Source organism: Halichoerus grypus, chromosome 6, assembly GCF_964656455.1.
Source record: "Halichoerus grypus chromosome 6, mHalGry1.hap1.1, whole genome shotgun sequence".
Taxonomy (NCBI): Eukaryota; Metazoa; Chordata; class Mammalia; order Carnivora; family Phocidae; genus Halichoerus; species Halichoerus grypus.
This window is the reverse complement of record NC_135717.1, coordinates 32,904,063-32,918,467: the sequence shown is the minus strand read 5'-3', so window position 1 is coordinate 32,918,467 and position 14,405 is coordinate 32,904,063. Positions and strand designations below refer to the sequence as shown.

The window sequence follows — 14,405 nt, the reverse complement described above, 5'->3', positions numbered from 1 at the left end:
GGTTAGTTGTGGACTCTGCTGACCATGGCCCCGCCGGCCCGCCCCCCGCCCCCCTCATTTTTCTAGAGAGTCTGCACTCCGCCTTCCAGGAACGGTACACGGGGAAGGCACAGTAGTGAGTCTGAGCATCTTTCTCTCACCCTTTCCCCCCCCACCCCGAGTTGCATGGCTCGGGCTCCCTAAAACCTGGCATCGTGCCCTTTCCCACCTTCCTGCAGCCTGGTCCTCTGTCCCCTCTGTGCAGTGTGTGGGTCCTGCTCACCCGCTGCCTGGAAGGAGGGGCCCCTCTGCCTGCTTCCACGGCTGCTGGGCATGGCAGTCACACCAATGCGCCGTGGGTTTCACATAGCACAGAGCTTCTGGACCTTGTATGTGAACCCGTGCCTTCCCTGCCCAGCTCAGGAACAGAGAAATCCTACACCCTGACCTAGGGAGGCTCGGCCACTGTGGGTGAGAACCAGTGTGTCTCCTGTGGGTTTGGGTCAGACGAGATCTGCGCTTTTTCTTCCTTTGGTTAGTATTATAAAAATAGGAGTTTAATTTTTTTTTTTTCTGAATCTGTAATTTCGTTCTAATGAGCTCCCATCACCCTGCTAGAGCTTTTGAAAACCTCCCTCCACCCCTTCATGGGACAGGTCAGTATGCTCCCACAGGCCAAGATGAGCTGGCTGTCCATGCGGGGGAGGCCCACAGAAGTGGTCAGGGAGCTGAGTTATGTCTCAGGAATGGGGTGGCTGGTCACTGACTGCTTTCTCTCATCCCTGGCTTCCCCTGGGACTTACAGGCTGCAGCTCAGGCAGCTCCCAGGTGCTGATGTGCCTGGTGAACCCTCGGGAAGGAGTCCACGTGATGGACCCAGCCTGTCCCCCAGGCCTGGGTGGCAGCATTCTCCCACAAAGTTAACCCATCTTCTTGGTGGGCTGCTGAGGAGAGGGGTGCATGGCAGAGAAACACAGAACCTGCGGTAAGTGAGTCCCAGCTCCATCTGTCATTAGCTCTGTGACCTTGGATAAGTTGCTAAGCTCTTTGAGCCTCAGTTTCCACACCTGCAAAGTGGGAACCACACACTCTCAAGGTGGGTAGAGGGCAGGATAAAAGGGTGCAAACAAAGCCCCAGATAGAGCAGAGGCTCCAGAAACATGAGCCAGATGAGCTGCGCCGTCAGTCATCCCCGATGTACCCTACTTCGCCGCCCCCTCCCCTCCGCCCCCACACTAGCACGAGCACCTGGCGCCCATGGTCCCAAAGCTGCAGGAAAGCGTAGGCTGCCCCTTACTACTGAAGGTTCGCTCTGGTTAGGGAGCAGCCCAGACCTTCCCTCGGCAGCGGGCCCTGGGCCGCAGAGCTCTTGTTACTTGGAGATTCAGGCTCCATCCTTCAGGTGATGGAATGAGATGCCTTCTCGGCCCCACCGGGGCCCAGACGAGAGCTGCACTGATGAGAGTGTGAAGCTCTGGACAGTCCGCTCTGCTCCCCTCGAGGGCCCTGACTCTCAGAACATTCTTGATGGGGTGTGGGCTCTCCTGCCCTCCATGGTTCCCTGCAGTCTGTCTGGACCTGACCCCTGAAGCATCTGCTAAGGCCTGAATGTTTGTATCCTCCCCCAAAGTCACATTGAGATCCTAACCCTAAAAGTTGGTGGTGTGAGGAGGTGGGGCCTTGGGGAGGGGATGAGGTCCTGAGGGTGAGGCGCTTGTGACTGGGATTAGTGCCCTTAGAAGGGAAACCCCACAGAGCCCCCTCGCCCCCTTCCACCTCGTGAGGACACAAGGAGAAGTCTGTGGCTCCCCTCCTATGAGCCCACCGGGCAGGCCACGCAGTTGCCATCCCCCTGACATCTGTCTTTCCTGGCACGTATGCATGAATGTGCCCATAAGACACATTCTCTGCCCAGACCCCCTGACCTCTTCCATTCCTCATGACTGAAAACCAAGGCAGTTCTTTTTGCTGGTGACAGTGAATATTCTCTTCTACGTGAGAGGGGGAGCATTTTGGAGAGAAAAATTAAGAGCCCCCCTCAGACCAGAGGGCACATTTTTAAGTCGAAAAAGGCAAAGGCCAAGTCTGTGGGAGAAAGTGGGTTCTAATGACTTCTTCGAGCCCTGGCCGTCCCCTTTGGCAGGGCCAAGAGTGCCCATAGGTCTGGTCTGTATTTTGTTGCATGATCCAGGAGCTTCCCAAGGGACATCTAGCCCATGGGGAGGGCTGCATATGTCTGCTGTGTGACAATAGCTAGGTCCACGGCCTGGGTGTTGAAGCTGTCGCAAGAGCTGGTTAATGGAGAGACCTGGCTGATGGGCAGGAAAGAACGTGCCTCGGGGGCAAGCACATTTCAGAGGCAGCCTGGATCTACACCCCCTGGAAAGGAACCAACACTAGGAAATGGGCTGAAGCATGTGACCCAGCCCTGCACATGGGACAGGCTTCCTCTTTCCTGCCTTTTTCTGGCATGATCCATGAAGTAGGAAGAACCCTGTAGTTTGAAGGACATTTAAGGTGAAGCCAAAAGGGTCCCATTCCAACCATTGGGGCCCCAGTTTCTCCATATCCACAGGACGGGTGTGATCATAGCAAACTCACGGGGGTTGTAAGAGAGGATGGAGGAAACCTATCTGGCCCAGCCCTTATTCACACACGACCATAATTCACTGTGGGGTTGTGGTCTTGCCTTTGTAGGAAGGTGGGTTCTTGGGCTTGGAAATTCCCCACTGCAGGTTTGTTAAAAAAATGATTATGTGTGCACAACGAAGACATTTTTGTCTCTCTGTGTTCTCTGCTCTGTGTAAGGAATATACACGTAAGGTGGCATATGCATGAATGTGCCCATAAGACAAGCTTTAGAGCTATGTGTTAGCCCTTGATGAGACAGGGAGAACATTTTTTTTTTTTTAGCAATCCAGAAGCCCTGCTATGGATAGCATCAGGGGCTCAGCCCCTTCTGAGTTCCCCTAACATATAAGAGAGGCAGGAAAGTATATTAAATATGAAACCCTTCTATTCATGCATATCAGGCTGCACTTATTTTAAAAGACAGATATTATCTGGGGAGAAGGAGGGTCAGTGCTGAAAGTAGGGCTCCCTGCAGCCTTTAAGGACACAGGAGTGATGGTGGCTGGGAGTCCCCAAAGGGGCATGGAAGTCCTTGCAGTGCTGTGAGACACAGGGTCCTCTCTCCCCTAGGGAGAGGAGACTGAGTTCAGATTCCAGGATGCCTGGCTCCTGTGTGCCCCATCCCCCTCCAATCCTGTCCCTCAAGATGCTTGGAAGGGAAATGGGGGATTTAGTTCATTTCTCATAATGACAATCCTCTCCACTCGGCTTCCCTAACGGTATCTCAGAGGAAATGCTCTTCCCGATACAAGCAGGATTTACAAGGAAAAGCAACAGTGTGCATTTGCTCATGATAATCCCAGAGTCATTTGGATATGGAAAGCCTTCAGTAACTGGTGGAGAGAATTAGCTTAAAGTTGGCATAATACCTAGCTATATGCATAGCTATGTATGTTATTTTTAAGCAGTCTGTGTGTTTAGATGCCATCAAGTTAATTAGGAAATATGTATTTGCACAGAATGCAAGTTAAGAGTGCCACTGAACAGAAAAAATAAATCCTCCCCACTAAGCTAATGTGTGCCTTCTGAATCTCCCAAGTGCTTAAAATCACCAAATGCTAAGAATATACAAATTCCTTTAAAAATGATTATTTTGTTTTCTCAATAACCATTAGCATATAAAACCACACCAAATGTTTTTCATTAAATTCTTCTAGAGTGAAAACATTCCATGGTGAGTAAATGGGAGAAATAGGTAGATAAATAGATGGACAGATGGATGAATGGATGGAAGGATGGATGGATGAAATAGGTGGATGGATGGATAGATGGGTGGGTGGGTGGGTGGAATGGATGGATGGATGGGTGGGTGGGTGGGTGGGTGGAATGGATGAATGGATGGACAGATGAAATAGGTGGATGGATGGGTGGGTGGAATGGATGGATGGATGGATGGGATGAATGGATGGATGGATGGATGGATGGATAGATGAAATAGGTGGATGGATGGATAGATGGGTGGGTGGGTGGGTGGAATGCATGGATGGATGGATGGGTGGGTGGGTGGGTGGGTGGGTGGAAGAATGAATGGACGGACAGATGAAATAGGTGGTTGGATGGTGAAATGGATGGATGGGTGGGATGAATGGATGGATGGATGGATGGATGGATGAAATAGGTGGATGGATGGATGGAAAGATGACTGACTGTGAGATAAATAATATTACATTCTGTTAGAAGATGAGTGAATATATATGTATGATGCAACTAAGTGACGCGATTGTACTGAATATGTAAACATCCATTGTCAGCTGTGTGCACATATGTGTTGGGTGGTATGATTTGTATCAAATCTCTTGTGCTCCTTGTATTGGATGTTTGTTGCTTATGTAAGAGCATGTGCTCTGGCTGGTACCACACCACCCGGATATGAGTCCCGGCTGCACCAAAGACTGTGAGGCCTTGGGTAATTCTCTACCCTCATGACTTTGAGTTTCCCCATCTGTAACCTGGGGCTAATAATGGTTACCGACCTCACAGAGATGGTTTGTAGCTTAAATGGGATGAAGAGTCTACAGTCCTTACGGGGTGCCTGGCACATGCAGGTGCTCCACAAATACAAGCGTTTTCCGTGATTGTTGTCATTACCCATGAAGTGCATGTCCTGTTTTATGGTGACATACACGTGCTGTATTGTGCACCAGGAGAGGGGTTTCCTTGTGTACTGTGTGAGCTCACTAGAGCATGTGTGTTCCGTGCTGTAGTTTGTGCTGGGTTGAATGTGTACTTTGGTTTTCTATTTGATGTGTGTGCATCTGCTCATGGTTCTTCATGTCTTTGCGTCATCTGAGGCTCTGCTGCATTGCACGCGCTCATGAACTGTAACGTCCTGCGCAGGGATTTTAGTGGTGTTGTAGAGCACGTCTGGCTGTTAATGGTGGACAACACAGACTGCTGCGTCTGGCTTACATGGTATTTTGTTTTTTTAAAAAAATTGAATTTGTCACTAGTATTTAAAAACTGAAAGGTTTCACATAAAATCAGATGACTACTTTCTCTTTTAAAAACTAAAAGACCCGACAATATTGCCCTTGCATTCTCATAATCTAATACTCTGCCCGACTTGAGGAGGACTGACCCCTTCAGGTGGGGTAGGTAGTCTCGAGTGCTCCCTCACCTTGACACCCAGGGGGCTTTAGCTGCGTTTCATCTCATTTGTGGCTATTGTTTCCATGCCCAGCCTGCTTTACCCCCAACCCCCTTCCCTCTCTGGCTTGCACAGTCATCTGGGATTGCTCCTCGCTGGGTTATGAAGGCGCAGAACCTGGATTCCTTTCCGACAAGCCCAAGAACAGTTGGTGAGCGAGGGGAGGATGTGCACACCGCCCCCCCACCCAGGAGTCAAGCATCCCGGATTCTCTGGAAGCCCCGAGGTCTTCTGGACCTGCCCTCTGCATTAAGGTCGTAGCCGGCAGCGGTACTGACCCTGCTGATGGAGAAGAGCAGCCCCGGCCGGTCGGAGCACACGCCGGTGAAGCAGAAGCGCAGCTTCCAGTAGAAGAGGTGCTCCCAGATGAAGGTGATGAGGCTGAGGGCCATGGCGGCTGCCAGCATGTAGAACACGCCAGCCATGTTGTCGATGTCCAGCTGACTGCTCATCACTTCGTTCTTCTCGTTGTGGCAGATCCCCGTGAGCCACAGTGTCTCCAGCTCCTCCATCTCGCCTGCACAGGAGACAAGAGCCGGAGGCTGTGAGGAGCGGGGCATGCACTCTGGGTCGGGGGCAGACACGGCGGACTTAGAGCTGGGGGACCTGCGGGCACCTTACCGAGCGCTCCAGGCCTGCGCATGCTCACTTGCGTGGTGAAGCTCAAATGGTAACGGGACCTACCTAATACTGTCGTCGGGAGGATGAAACAAGATAAGGTGTAGTCAGGTGCAGTCCCTGGGAGGGGGTGTGTGTGGCTGTGTGTGTGTGGGTGTGTAATCATTGTCATTATGTTCTACCCATCCTCCTTTTCTCTGCCCGTGCACCCACTTAAGCCTGGAACAGGACGGGGCATAAACTGGCAGCTTGCTACCGCGGAAAGTCTCGCATTCCAGTTATGACTTCATCACTTACTAGCTGGGTGAGTGCAGAGCCTCAGCCCTCCTGTCTGTGAAATACACAAACAACAGTGCACCCTTCCTGGAGTTCTCATGAGGACCAAATGAGCTCACGTCTGCAAACGTCCTAAGTGCAGTGCCCGGCTCATAGGAAGTTTTCATAAATAGTAGCGTTCATGGGATTATTGTGAAGGAAATGCCAGCACATTGCAGGGCACACGGCAGTCCTCAAATATGTTAGTTTCTTCCTGCATCTTCCTTTAGAACATCTGGGATTGTTCCAAGATGCCACCCACTAGCAGGGCACTGAGGGCAGAAGGCATTGAAGAGAGACATCCCAATCAGCTCTGAATGGCCCCTTGCAAACTAAACACCTCCCCACTTCAGTAGGCAGTTAAAGAAGCAGGTGGAGTTTAGAGTGGGAAAGAAAAAGTAGACGTGCTTAGCATTATTTTGTCTTTCTATTATGTGCATTTCATCCAGTTGCCATTTAGGAGGAAATTCTCTGATCTAAATGTCTAGCAATTAAGCTAACTGTCTAGCAATTCACTAAACTATGGCACTTACACTATGATTCAAACTTTAAAAATTATCCTTCAAGGACAATGAAAATCAAACGGGACGCATATAATGTTAAATGAAAAGTATGACTATGGTGTGTGTGCGCGCATATATCTGTATCTAAGATACAATATGAAACATTAGTAGAGACAAGTAAAAGGAAACACTCCAAATGTTTCTTTGATTCTTTTTTGAAGAGTTTAGCATAATTACCGCTTTCATACTGCTGTCTTTTTTCAGTTTCGTGAAATTAGCGTGTGATGCTCTTGGTTAGTTCGCTCTCTTGAATGATTTGGCTGAACAGAGAAATCTAAGTTGATCCTTATTTTCCCTGGGCCTTTTGAAGATGTTACTGGGTTTTCTTCTGATCTAGATTACAGTTGTTGAGAAGTTGGCTAATAAACTAATTGTCACTACTCCCTATGCATTCTGTGGTTTTTCTCTGATGGCTCTTTAGATTTTCATTTTGTCTTTGGTGTGGAATGTAGGTGTGGACTTGCTTTATTATTTGTTCGGCTCTAGACTCAGTGTCATTCTTTGATGTGTGACTCAGGATTTTAATTCTGGAAAAAAATCTCACCCATTCTTGCTTTGAGTATCAACTCTCCCTATCCCCTTTTAAGAAAAAAAATTAGTAAACTTTATTTTTTTAGAGTAGTTTTAAGATTTCAGAAACATTGAGTAGAAAGTATAGAGTTCCCATAACTCCTCCCCATTCGCTCAGTTTCTCCTACTAACATCTGGCATTGGGGTGGTTTTTTGTTTTTTGTTTTTGTTTTTTTTTTTTTTTTTACAATTCATGAACTGATCTTGATACATTAACTAAAGCCCAGAGTTTACATTAGGGTTCACGCTTTATGTTGTACCATTCTGTGGATTTTGCCCAAGGCGTAATGCCATGTGTCCATCATTACAGTATCATACAGAATAGTCTTGCTGCCTTGAAAGTCCCCCATGTGTGCTCCCCGATTCAACTCTCTTCACGCCCCATCCCAACCCCTGGCAACCACTGATCTTTTAATGGTCTCTCCAGTTTTGCCCTTTCCAGAACATCACATGGCTGGAACCAAAGTGCACACAGTAGCCTTTTCAGACTGGCTTCTTTCATAGGAACAAGATTTTTTTTTTTTAAGGTGAGCAATCGTCTGATTTGTAAAAAGATGAAACAAAATTTAAAATGATACACAACATCAATTTCAAAACAGCATCAGAAAGTGCACGGTTAAGTATCCGTACTCAGCTCATAACAGAGCAAGTGGATAAGCAGAATAATTCGTACTGTAGCATTTTGCTATATGAACTGGTCGTAGAAAAAGCTGATAAAGGAAGGCAGGAGTGCTCTATCTTTGAAGAATTAGAACCGAGGGGTTCCAGAATCATCTGGCATCCATTCAGTGTTGTATTCATGGTTAGAAATGTACATGGTGGGAATCCAGGGATCTTCTGGATCCTTCCTTTAAGGTCCCAGTTAACTGTAGCCACAATGTTAACATTTATGCTGAGAACTATATGCATTTAAGTACCTCCACTTCTTTCCATGGCTTGACAGCTTTCTTTTTATTTGCGAATAATTTCCATTGCATAGATGTACAGTCTGTTTATCATTCACCTGCTGAAGGACACCGTGGAGGCTTCTGAGTTTTGGCAATTATGAATCATGCTGCTATCAACATCCGTGTGCAGGTTTTTGTGTGGACATCCGTTTTCAACTCCTTTGGGTAAATACCTGGGAGCACGACTGTGGGATTGTGTGGTAAGAATATGTTTAGCTTTGTGGGAAACTGCCAAACCCTCTTCCGAAGTGGCTGTGCCATTTTGTGTCCCCACCAGCAATGAATGAGAGTTCCCGTTGCTCCACATCCTCGTCAGAATTTATTAGCATTGTCAGTGTTTTGGATTTTAGCCATTCTAATAAGGTACATAGTGGTATCCCACTGTTTTAATCTGCATGCCCCTAAGAACACATGATCATTCTATCATTTCTTCTGAAAATTGTGTTTAAAATATTCTAAACCTTCTCATTCTATCCTCCACGTTATTAACTTTGTTTTAATATTTTCCACTCCTTTATGCCTCTGTCCTACAGTTAGATGCTTCCCACAGATCTATTTTCCAGCTCATTTATTCTTTCATTAATAATATTTAGCCTTCTACTTTCATTTAATCTATTTTAATTGTGATATTCATCTGGCCATCTTAAAGTCCTGCCCATTCTTTTTATCATAATGTCTCATTCTTCTGTTATGAGTCTTAACAAACTTTTCTACATTTAATAATTTCAAACCCACCATCTTTCAGATTATTCTCTGCCCTGCCTCCTCCCCACCACCTTGGTTCTTGGGATTCACATTTCTCTGCTTGCTGTGTGCGCTGGCACTCATGGTGGATTTCTTCCTTTTGAGGTAACTTTTGAGGATGAGCTCATCTTTAGCAGGGTTGCTCTCCCTCTAAACCCCATGGGGCCGCCAAACACATTGGGCTATAGAAATGTTCCTATAGTGGGGTTCTGAGTTTGCTTCTGCCATGGTTCCAGAGGCTTCCAATGTACCAGTTTTTGTATGAGAAAAATGTGGCTGTCACTGCCACACCATGTAGGTAGTATACACTTGGACCTCCATGCTCCTATAGGTTTTAATTTCTCACTCGGAGCTTCAAGCAGATTGCAAGACTTCTTGTACTTTCTTCGCATTGATGGACAGTTTTTTCTAATCTTTGCACAGACGCGTTGATTCACTGGGGATCTCAGATTCATGCAGTGGTATCATTTTCTACTCTCTGCACAGTTCAGGGCCCCCATGTGGATGCGAAAGCCTCGGTCTCCACCCCTAGGCCCTACATCCCCTTAGGCTGCTGTACTTCCACAGAGAGGTGCCGCGAGAATATCCCATTCCCATCTGTTTCCAGCACCTAGGGCTTCCCTGTTCTTTTGATCTTCACCGTGCTTTGTGCGAGCATGTGGGTGCGTATGCATGTGTGCATGCGTATGTGTGAATGTTCATGCATGTGTGTCTGAGCAAGCATGTGCATGAGTTTGCGCATGAGTGCACGTGAGCGTGTGTGTGCATGGACTCGCTTCTAATCCTGCACCGTGATGTGTTTGCAGCATGAAAGGGGCTCCTGTCAATTGAGTCTCCCTTCATACCACAACCACATAGACGTTTATAACTTTTGTTATCATGGCTAAAAAAAAAAAAATCACATTTATGGGAGGAAAAAATAGGAAACCCAGCCTTTTGTAAATTCATTGCCCACAAGGAACGGTGTGGTTAATCAGTGGTGCAGGCACAGGTATGGGAAGGGACATCTTGGTCTCAGTTCCTTTCCTTCCAATAGCCTGCAGGGCTACCACGCGGTCACACTTGTCCTGGGGGCCTCTGTAATATCACCTCATCGTGCAGCCAACAGCCCTAGCTGCTCATCCAAACGCTCCTGCCTGCCACGTGCCTCATGTACATCACTGCTTCCTCTTCTCAGAAACACTGATGCCTTCCCTTCAAAACTCCAGCATGCTGTTGACTTCCCTCTCCCTTTGGAGCGTGCGAGGACACAGAAGTGACTCTCCGTGCCACGTTCTGTTCCCCTTGGTGTCATCCCAAACACAGCCAGGTCTGTAAGCCTAGAACAGCGTCAGTCTGGGTAGAAGAAACATCATTAGATTCCTTTCGTGATGCAAATATAAAGATCTTCCCTCCACCTTCTGACCTAACACCTGTTTTGAGTAAGTCGATTCGGTAAACCAGACCCATGTCACGCAAGGACAGCAAACGCACATTCCTCGATCCCAGTTACAGCCTCTGCTGCAATCATAGTTGCACTTATTCATTTCCTGCCTCGTGGCCTTCTACTGGTGCACTGAACTGTAGTTCAAATACTTTCTTATTTTGTTTTTAATTTACTCAAGTATATTGTAATCTCCTTGGGGGCGATCAGGGACCGTGTTTTATGATTTTGCTATTTCTCGTGGCCGCAGCACACAGCAAAGCACTGAATCCATATTTTCTGTTTCTATTTCTTTCCTTGCATCCTCGGGCTTAAATTAGGCAGCAATGCAAACATGTTCAGATCTGCTGGGTGAGTTTTTCTGCCATATAAATAGAAGGAAATACAGATCAAAAGGGAACTTGCCACGGGCTTGGGAGTAAGAGGCTGAGCAGTGCACATGTCGTAGGCTGGGGTGAAGTGGCAAAGGTCAGTTTTCGAAGGAGCAGCTCTAAGATGCCCATTCCACCGTCCATTTCTTCCATTACAAAGAGGCTGTGATCTTTGTCAGTGTGGTCTTGTGAACTGGAGCTGGTAAGTGGGACAGTTAAATCTGTTTCCCGGAGCAGACTCATTCGTGCTAGGAAGACAGAAGCTAAGCGCTCCCCTGGGAGCCGAGGGGGCGTGGGCTGCTGTGGGTTTGCACCCAAGAAGACTGGTCCCCGCATGATGCTGAAGCTTCCCCCTCCCTCTGTCTGTACCTCTAAGGACAGGAAGCTCTGCGCACCCAAGAAGGCTTCTGCAGCCATGAAGTCATGTCTGATCAGAAGTCCTGCCTGTACCTGGTCTTCAGGGGGGGAATGTTGCCTGCCACAGGTATCCCTGCGGACCTCGGGTTCTCTGCCGTCCCGAGGAAGGCTGGGAGGCCGGCACACAGAGCGGGCGCCCTGGCTCTCTCCCTTCCCAGGGTTGCCATTAAAAGGCAGAGTGGTGGGGCTTTGAGAGGTAGGAGCCAGAAAGATGTACAATCTAAAAGGGAATATGTGAGAATAATTGAGACAGCACCATGGACATGCCTGACACATGCTTCCACGAGCTGCCTGGATGCTGCGTGATATGCATCCAGCTCCTCACTCATGAGGTACGAGCCATGCGTTTCTCGTTTGCAAAAAGGAATCAATGAAAATGCAAGTAGACACTGTCCCGGAAATCACAAGAAAGAATGTTTTAGGTAGAAAATACCAGAATGAGCCACAAAAGGGAGCGCCCTTCCCCGAAGAGTTTGGGGAGCACGGCACGTCATCCTGGCAGGTCTGGAATGCCACAGGAGGTAGGAGGAGAGTCTGTATGCCTGCACTCAACTGCCTTCCACACCTACGACCCATTTGACCTTGGCCCAGAGACTCCACTTACCTATCCGTCCACTCATCCCTTCCTTGATCTATTTTCCTATTCTCTTATTTAACAAAGTTACATAAATTCCATTCCATTTCGAGCACTGTACTAGGATTTTTGAAAATTAACCCACGCGGCACTCATATCAACCCCATGTGGCTGGTGCCATTATCATACCCATTTTACAGATGAGGCAGAGAGAGGCATCAGTCTCTCTGGTGTCTACCAAGTGGAGCACAACAGTATTTAGCTCATACGAGTCGTGCTGGAATTAAATGAGGCTGCACGTACCTCGTGCCTGGCACACACTCATTACTCAGTAAGTATCACTGGATACGCCGTTCTTTGCTGCCAGAAGCCAGGGGGCCGGGGGTGGGGGGTGGTGTGTGTGTGTGTGTGTGTGTGTGTGTGTGTGTTGTGTGTGTGTTGTGTGTGTGTGTGTGTGTTGTGTGTTGTGTGTGTGGATCACACACCCCTCCCTCTGCCCTGCCAATCCGTGGAGTCTGCGATTCCAGGAAGGCATGTCCAGAGAGAAGGCTTAGCCCTCCAAGACAAATCTGTTATGTCCAAAGTAAGAGAAATCAGTTCCTTATTTGCCCTCAGACTCATTCTCTGCACTTCCAGAGGGACTGCAGTAGGTTTTCAGATTAGATTTCATTCTATTCTGCAAGACTGTCTGAGAGCTAAGGGGATTGCTTCAGGAAAGGATTTTATAGCATGCCATGTGACTAGCCTTCAGACTTCCTGAGCATTTCTCCCCCGAGGTCGGTTGTAAAAAGTTCATTTTGAACCTGTACCCTTTAGGCTCCATCCAGGGCCTGAGAATGGGCTGCCATGCATCTTCTACAATCAGCCCACACACAGACCCTTGCGGGCACACATCTACTTAGAGTTTCTCTTGGTTTCCGGCCAGAGCCCCTGACCCTACACAGTGATGGTAATGGGGAGATGGCGTGTGTGGTTTTGAGAGGCTGGCTTTGATGCCCTATTTCATTTCTGGTCAAGCTTTTGGGTTCTTTGAGGACTTCATTTGGTTTTGCCCGCATTCATTCACTCACTTATTCATTCATTGAGAAAAGAGCACTTCTAAAGCACTGAGCATGCAGTCAGCGGCATCTCTGTATTTTTATACGGAGGCAAATCGCATATAGTCTTTGGGCTCCACGAGCTCAGAGTCCTGTGGAAGAGAGTGTCCTGCAAGCCAGTCATTCTGGCCGGATGAGATGACTGAACCTGCGCAGTGAGTGTTTTGACATCAGAGAGAGGTTCAGAATTTGGGGGAAGGAAGAATCAATGGAAGGAGGGGCCAACTGCAAAGGACTGGGCTTTTGTGCTGAGGAGTTGGGGTGTCCTGAGAACAGGGGGAGCATTGGAGGAGCTGTATGCTTGCTGGACCTAAGAGTCTTCAGTTGCTGTGTTCTCACACATAATGTAAGGCAGGCTGTTACGGGTGCGTGTGGGTGGCAGATGGGAAGGACAGGGATACAGTGTGGGGTTTCCAGTAAATTCCATCCCAGTGACATAGTCACTTTTGGGGCCCTGTCCTGGTCTCAGAGGCAGGCAGGACATGCAGATTAACCTCTCCTGCTCCCAAGATATGTGACTGACTAGGGAGAAACCCATTTGCAGGAAGTCACTGATAAGGATCCACTGTGAATTGTCATCCATATCACCATTGCCCATAACAATTTACACTGGATATACCAGCTGCATGATATGCTGAAATCTTGCCGATGGCTACCTCTGGAGTGCAGCTCAGAGGTCTCCACTTCCAGGAAGTCTTCCCTGAATGCACAAGGATGTGGGTATGAGACCATGGTTTCTTCTTCCACAACATCCTGGGTTTCTCATCAGTAGGGAATCTGTCACACTAGAGTCTAGTCACTGTTTGCTTCTAAGTCCTCCCCATCGGGAGGTGAGTTTATTCAGGGTGGCATCCTGCCATATTCTTTTTGTATCCCCAGTCCCTGGTGCAGGGCTGGACACACAGTAGGGGGTTTGTACAACTGTGTTGACTGCTGATGACACAAGGCTCCTCCTCTTGATTAGCTTGTGATGCACTGTTCTGAGCATCAGCAAAAACCTGAGAGAGGAAGGAATATGTGAAGCCCCAAGCAGAGGGGTCAGGAAGAATGTCTGAAGCCCAGAAATCAAGGCTGACTCTTGGGGCAAGCAAGTTCCAATCAAAGAGTCTAGCGATAGAGTTTGGTGGTTCCCCATGGGGAACCAACTTCCATCTCTAGCCAAAAGACGTCAGGATGATGTTGCTGCTGATCCCATTAGGGTTGGCTGTGAACACCAAGAGGGGAACTGACCCCGTTTCAACCCCGTTTCATGTCTTGCCCAGGGATCGGGCACTTTGGGTTTCTCAGAAGCCCGAATGGAATTGGAAATGGCAAAGGAACAATTCTCTTTGTAGAGAATCTAGGGCACCATCATCGACAGGCTGGTGTTCTTGATGAGAACAGATTTGGTCTCTGTGAGCTCTGAACTGTGGTCCCCAGAGTGAGGACGTGCTCTCCTTGCCCAGTTGTCCTGGAAGGAAGCGCTGGTCAGATCTAGGATGTAGTCTGTGGACTTGGAACAGAGTATGG

General features: G+C 48.1%; 1 protein-coding gene across 1 annotated transcript in view; it reads right to left on the bottom strand.

Annotated features, from left to right (window-relative positions):
* Positions 1–14,405, bottom strand: part of GRIN2A (glutamate ionotropic receptor NMDA type subunit 2A) — a 379,633-nt gene that overhangs the window by 12,324 nt on the left and 352,904 nt on the right. The window contains exon 13 of the mRNA XM_036070595.2: positions 5,536–5,774. Coding sequence (XP_035926488.1) covers positions 5,536–5,774 — 239 coding nt within the window. The remainder of the gene's footprint in view (positions 1–5,535; positions 5,775–14,405) is intronic.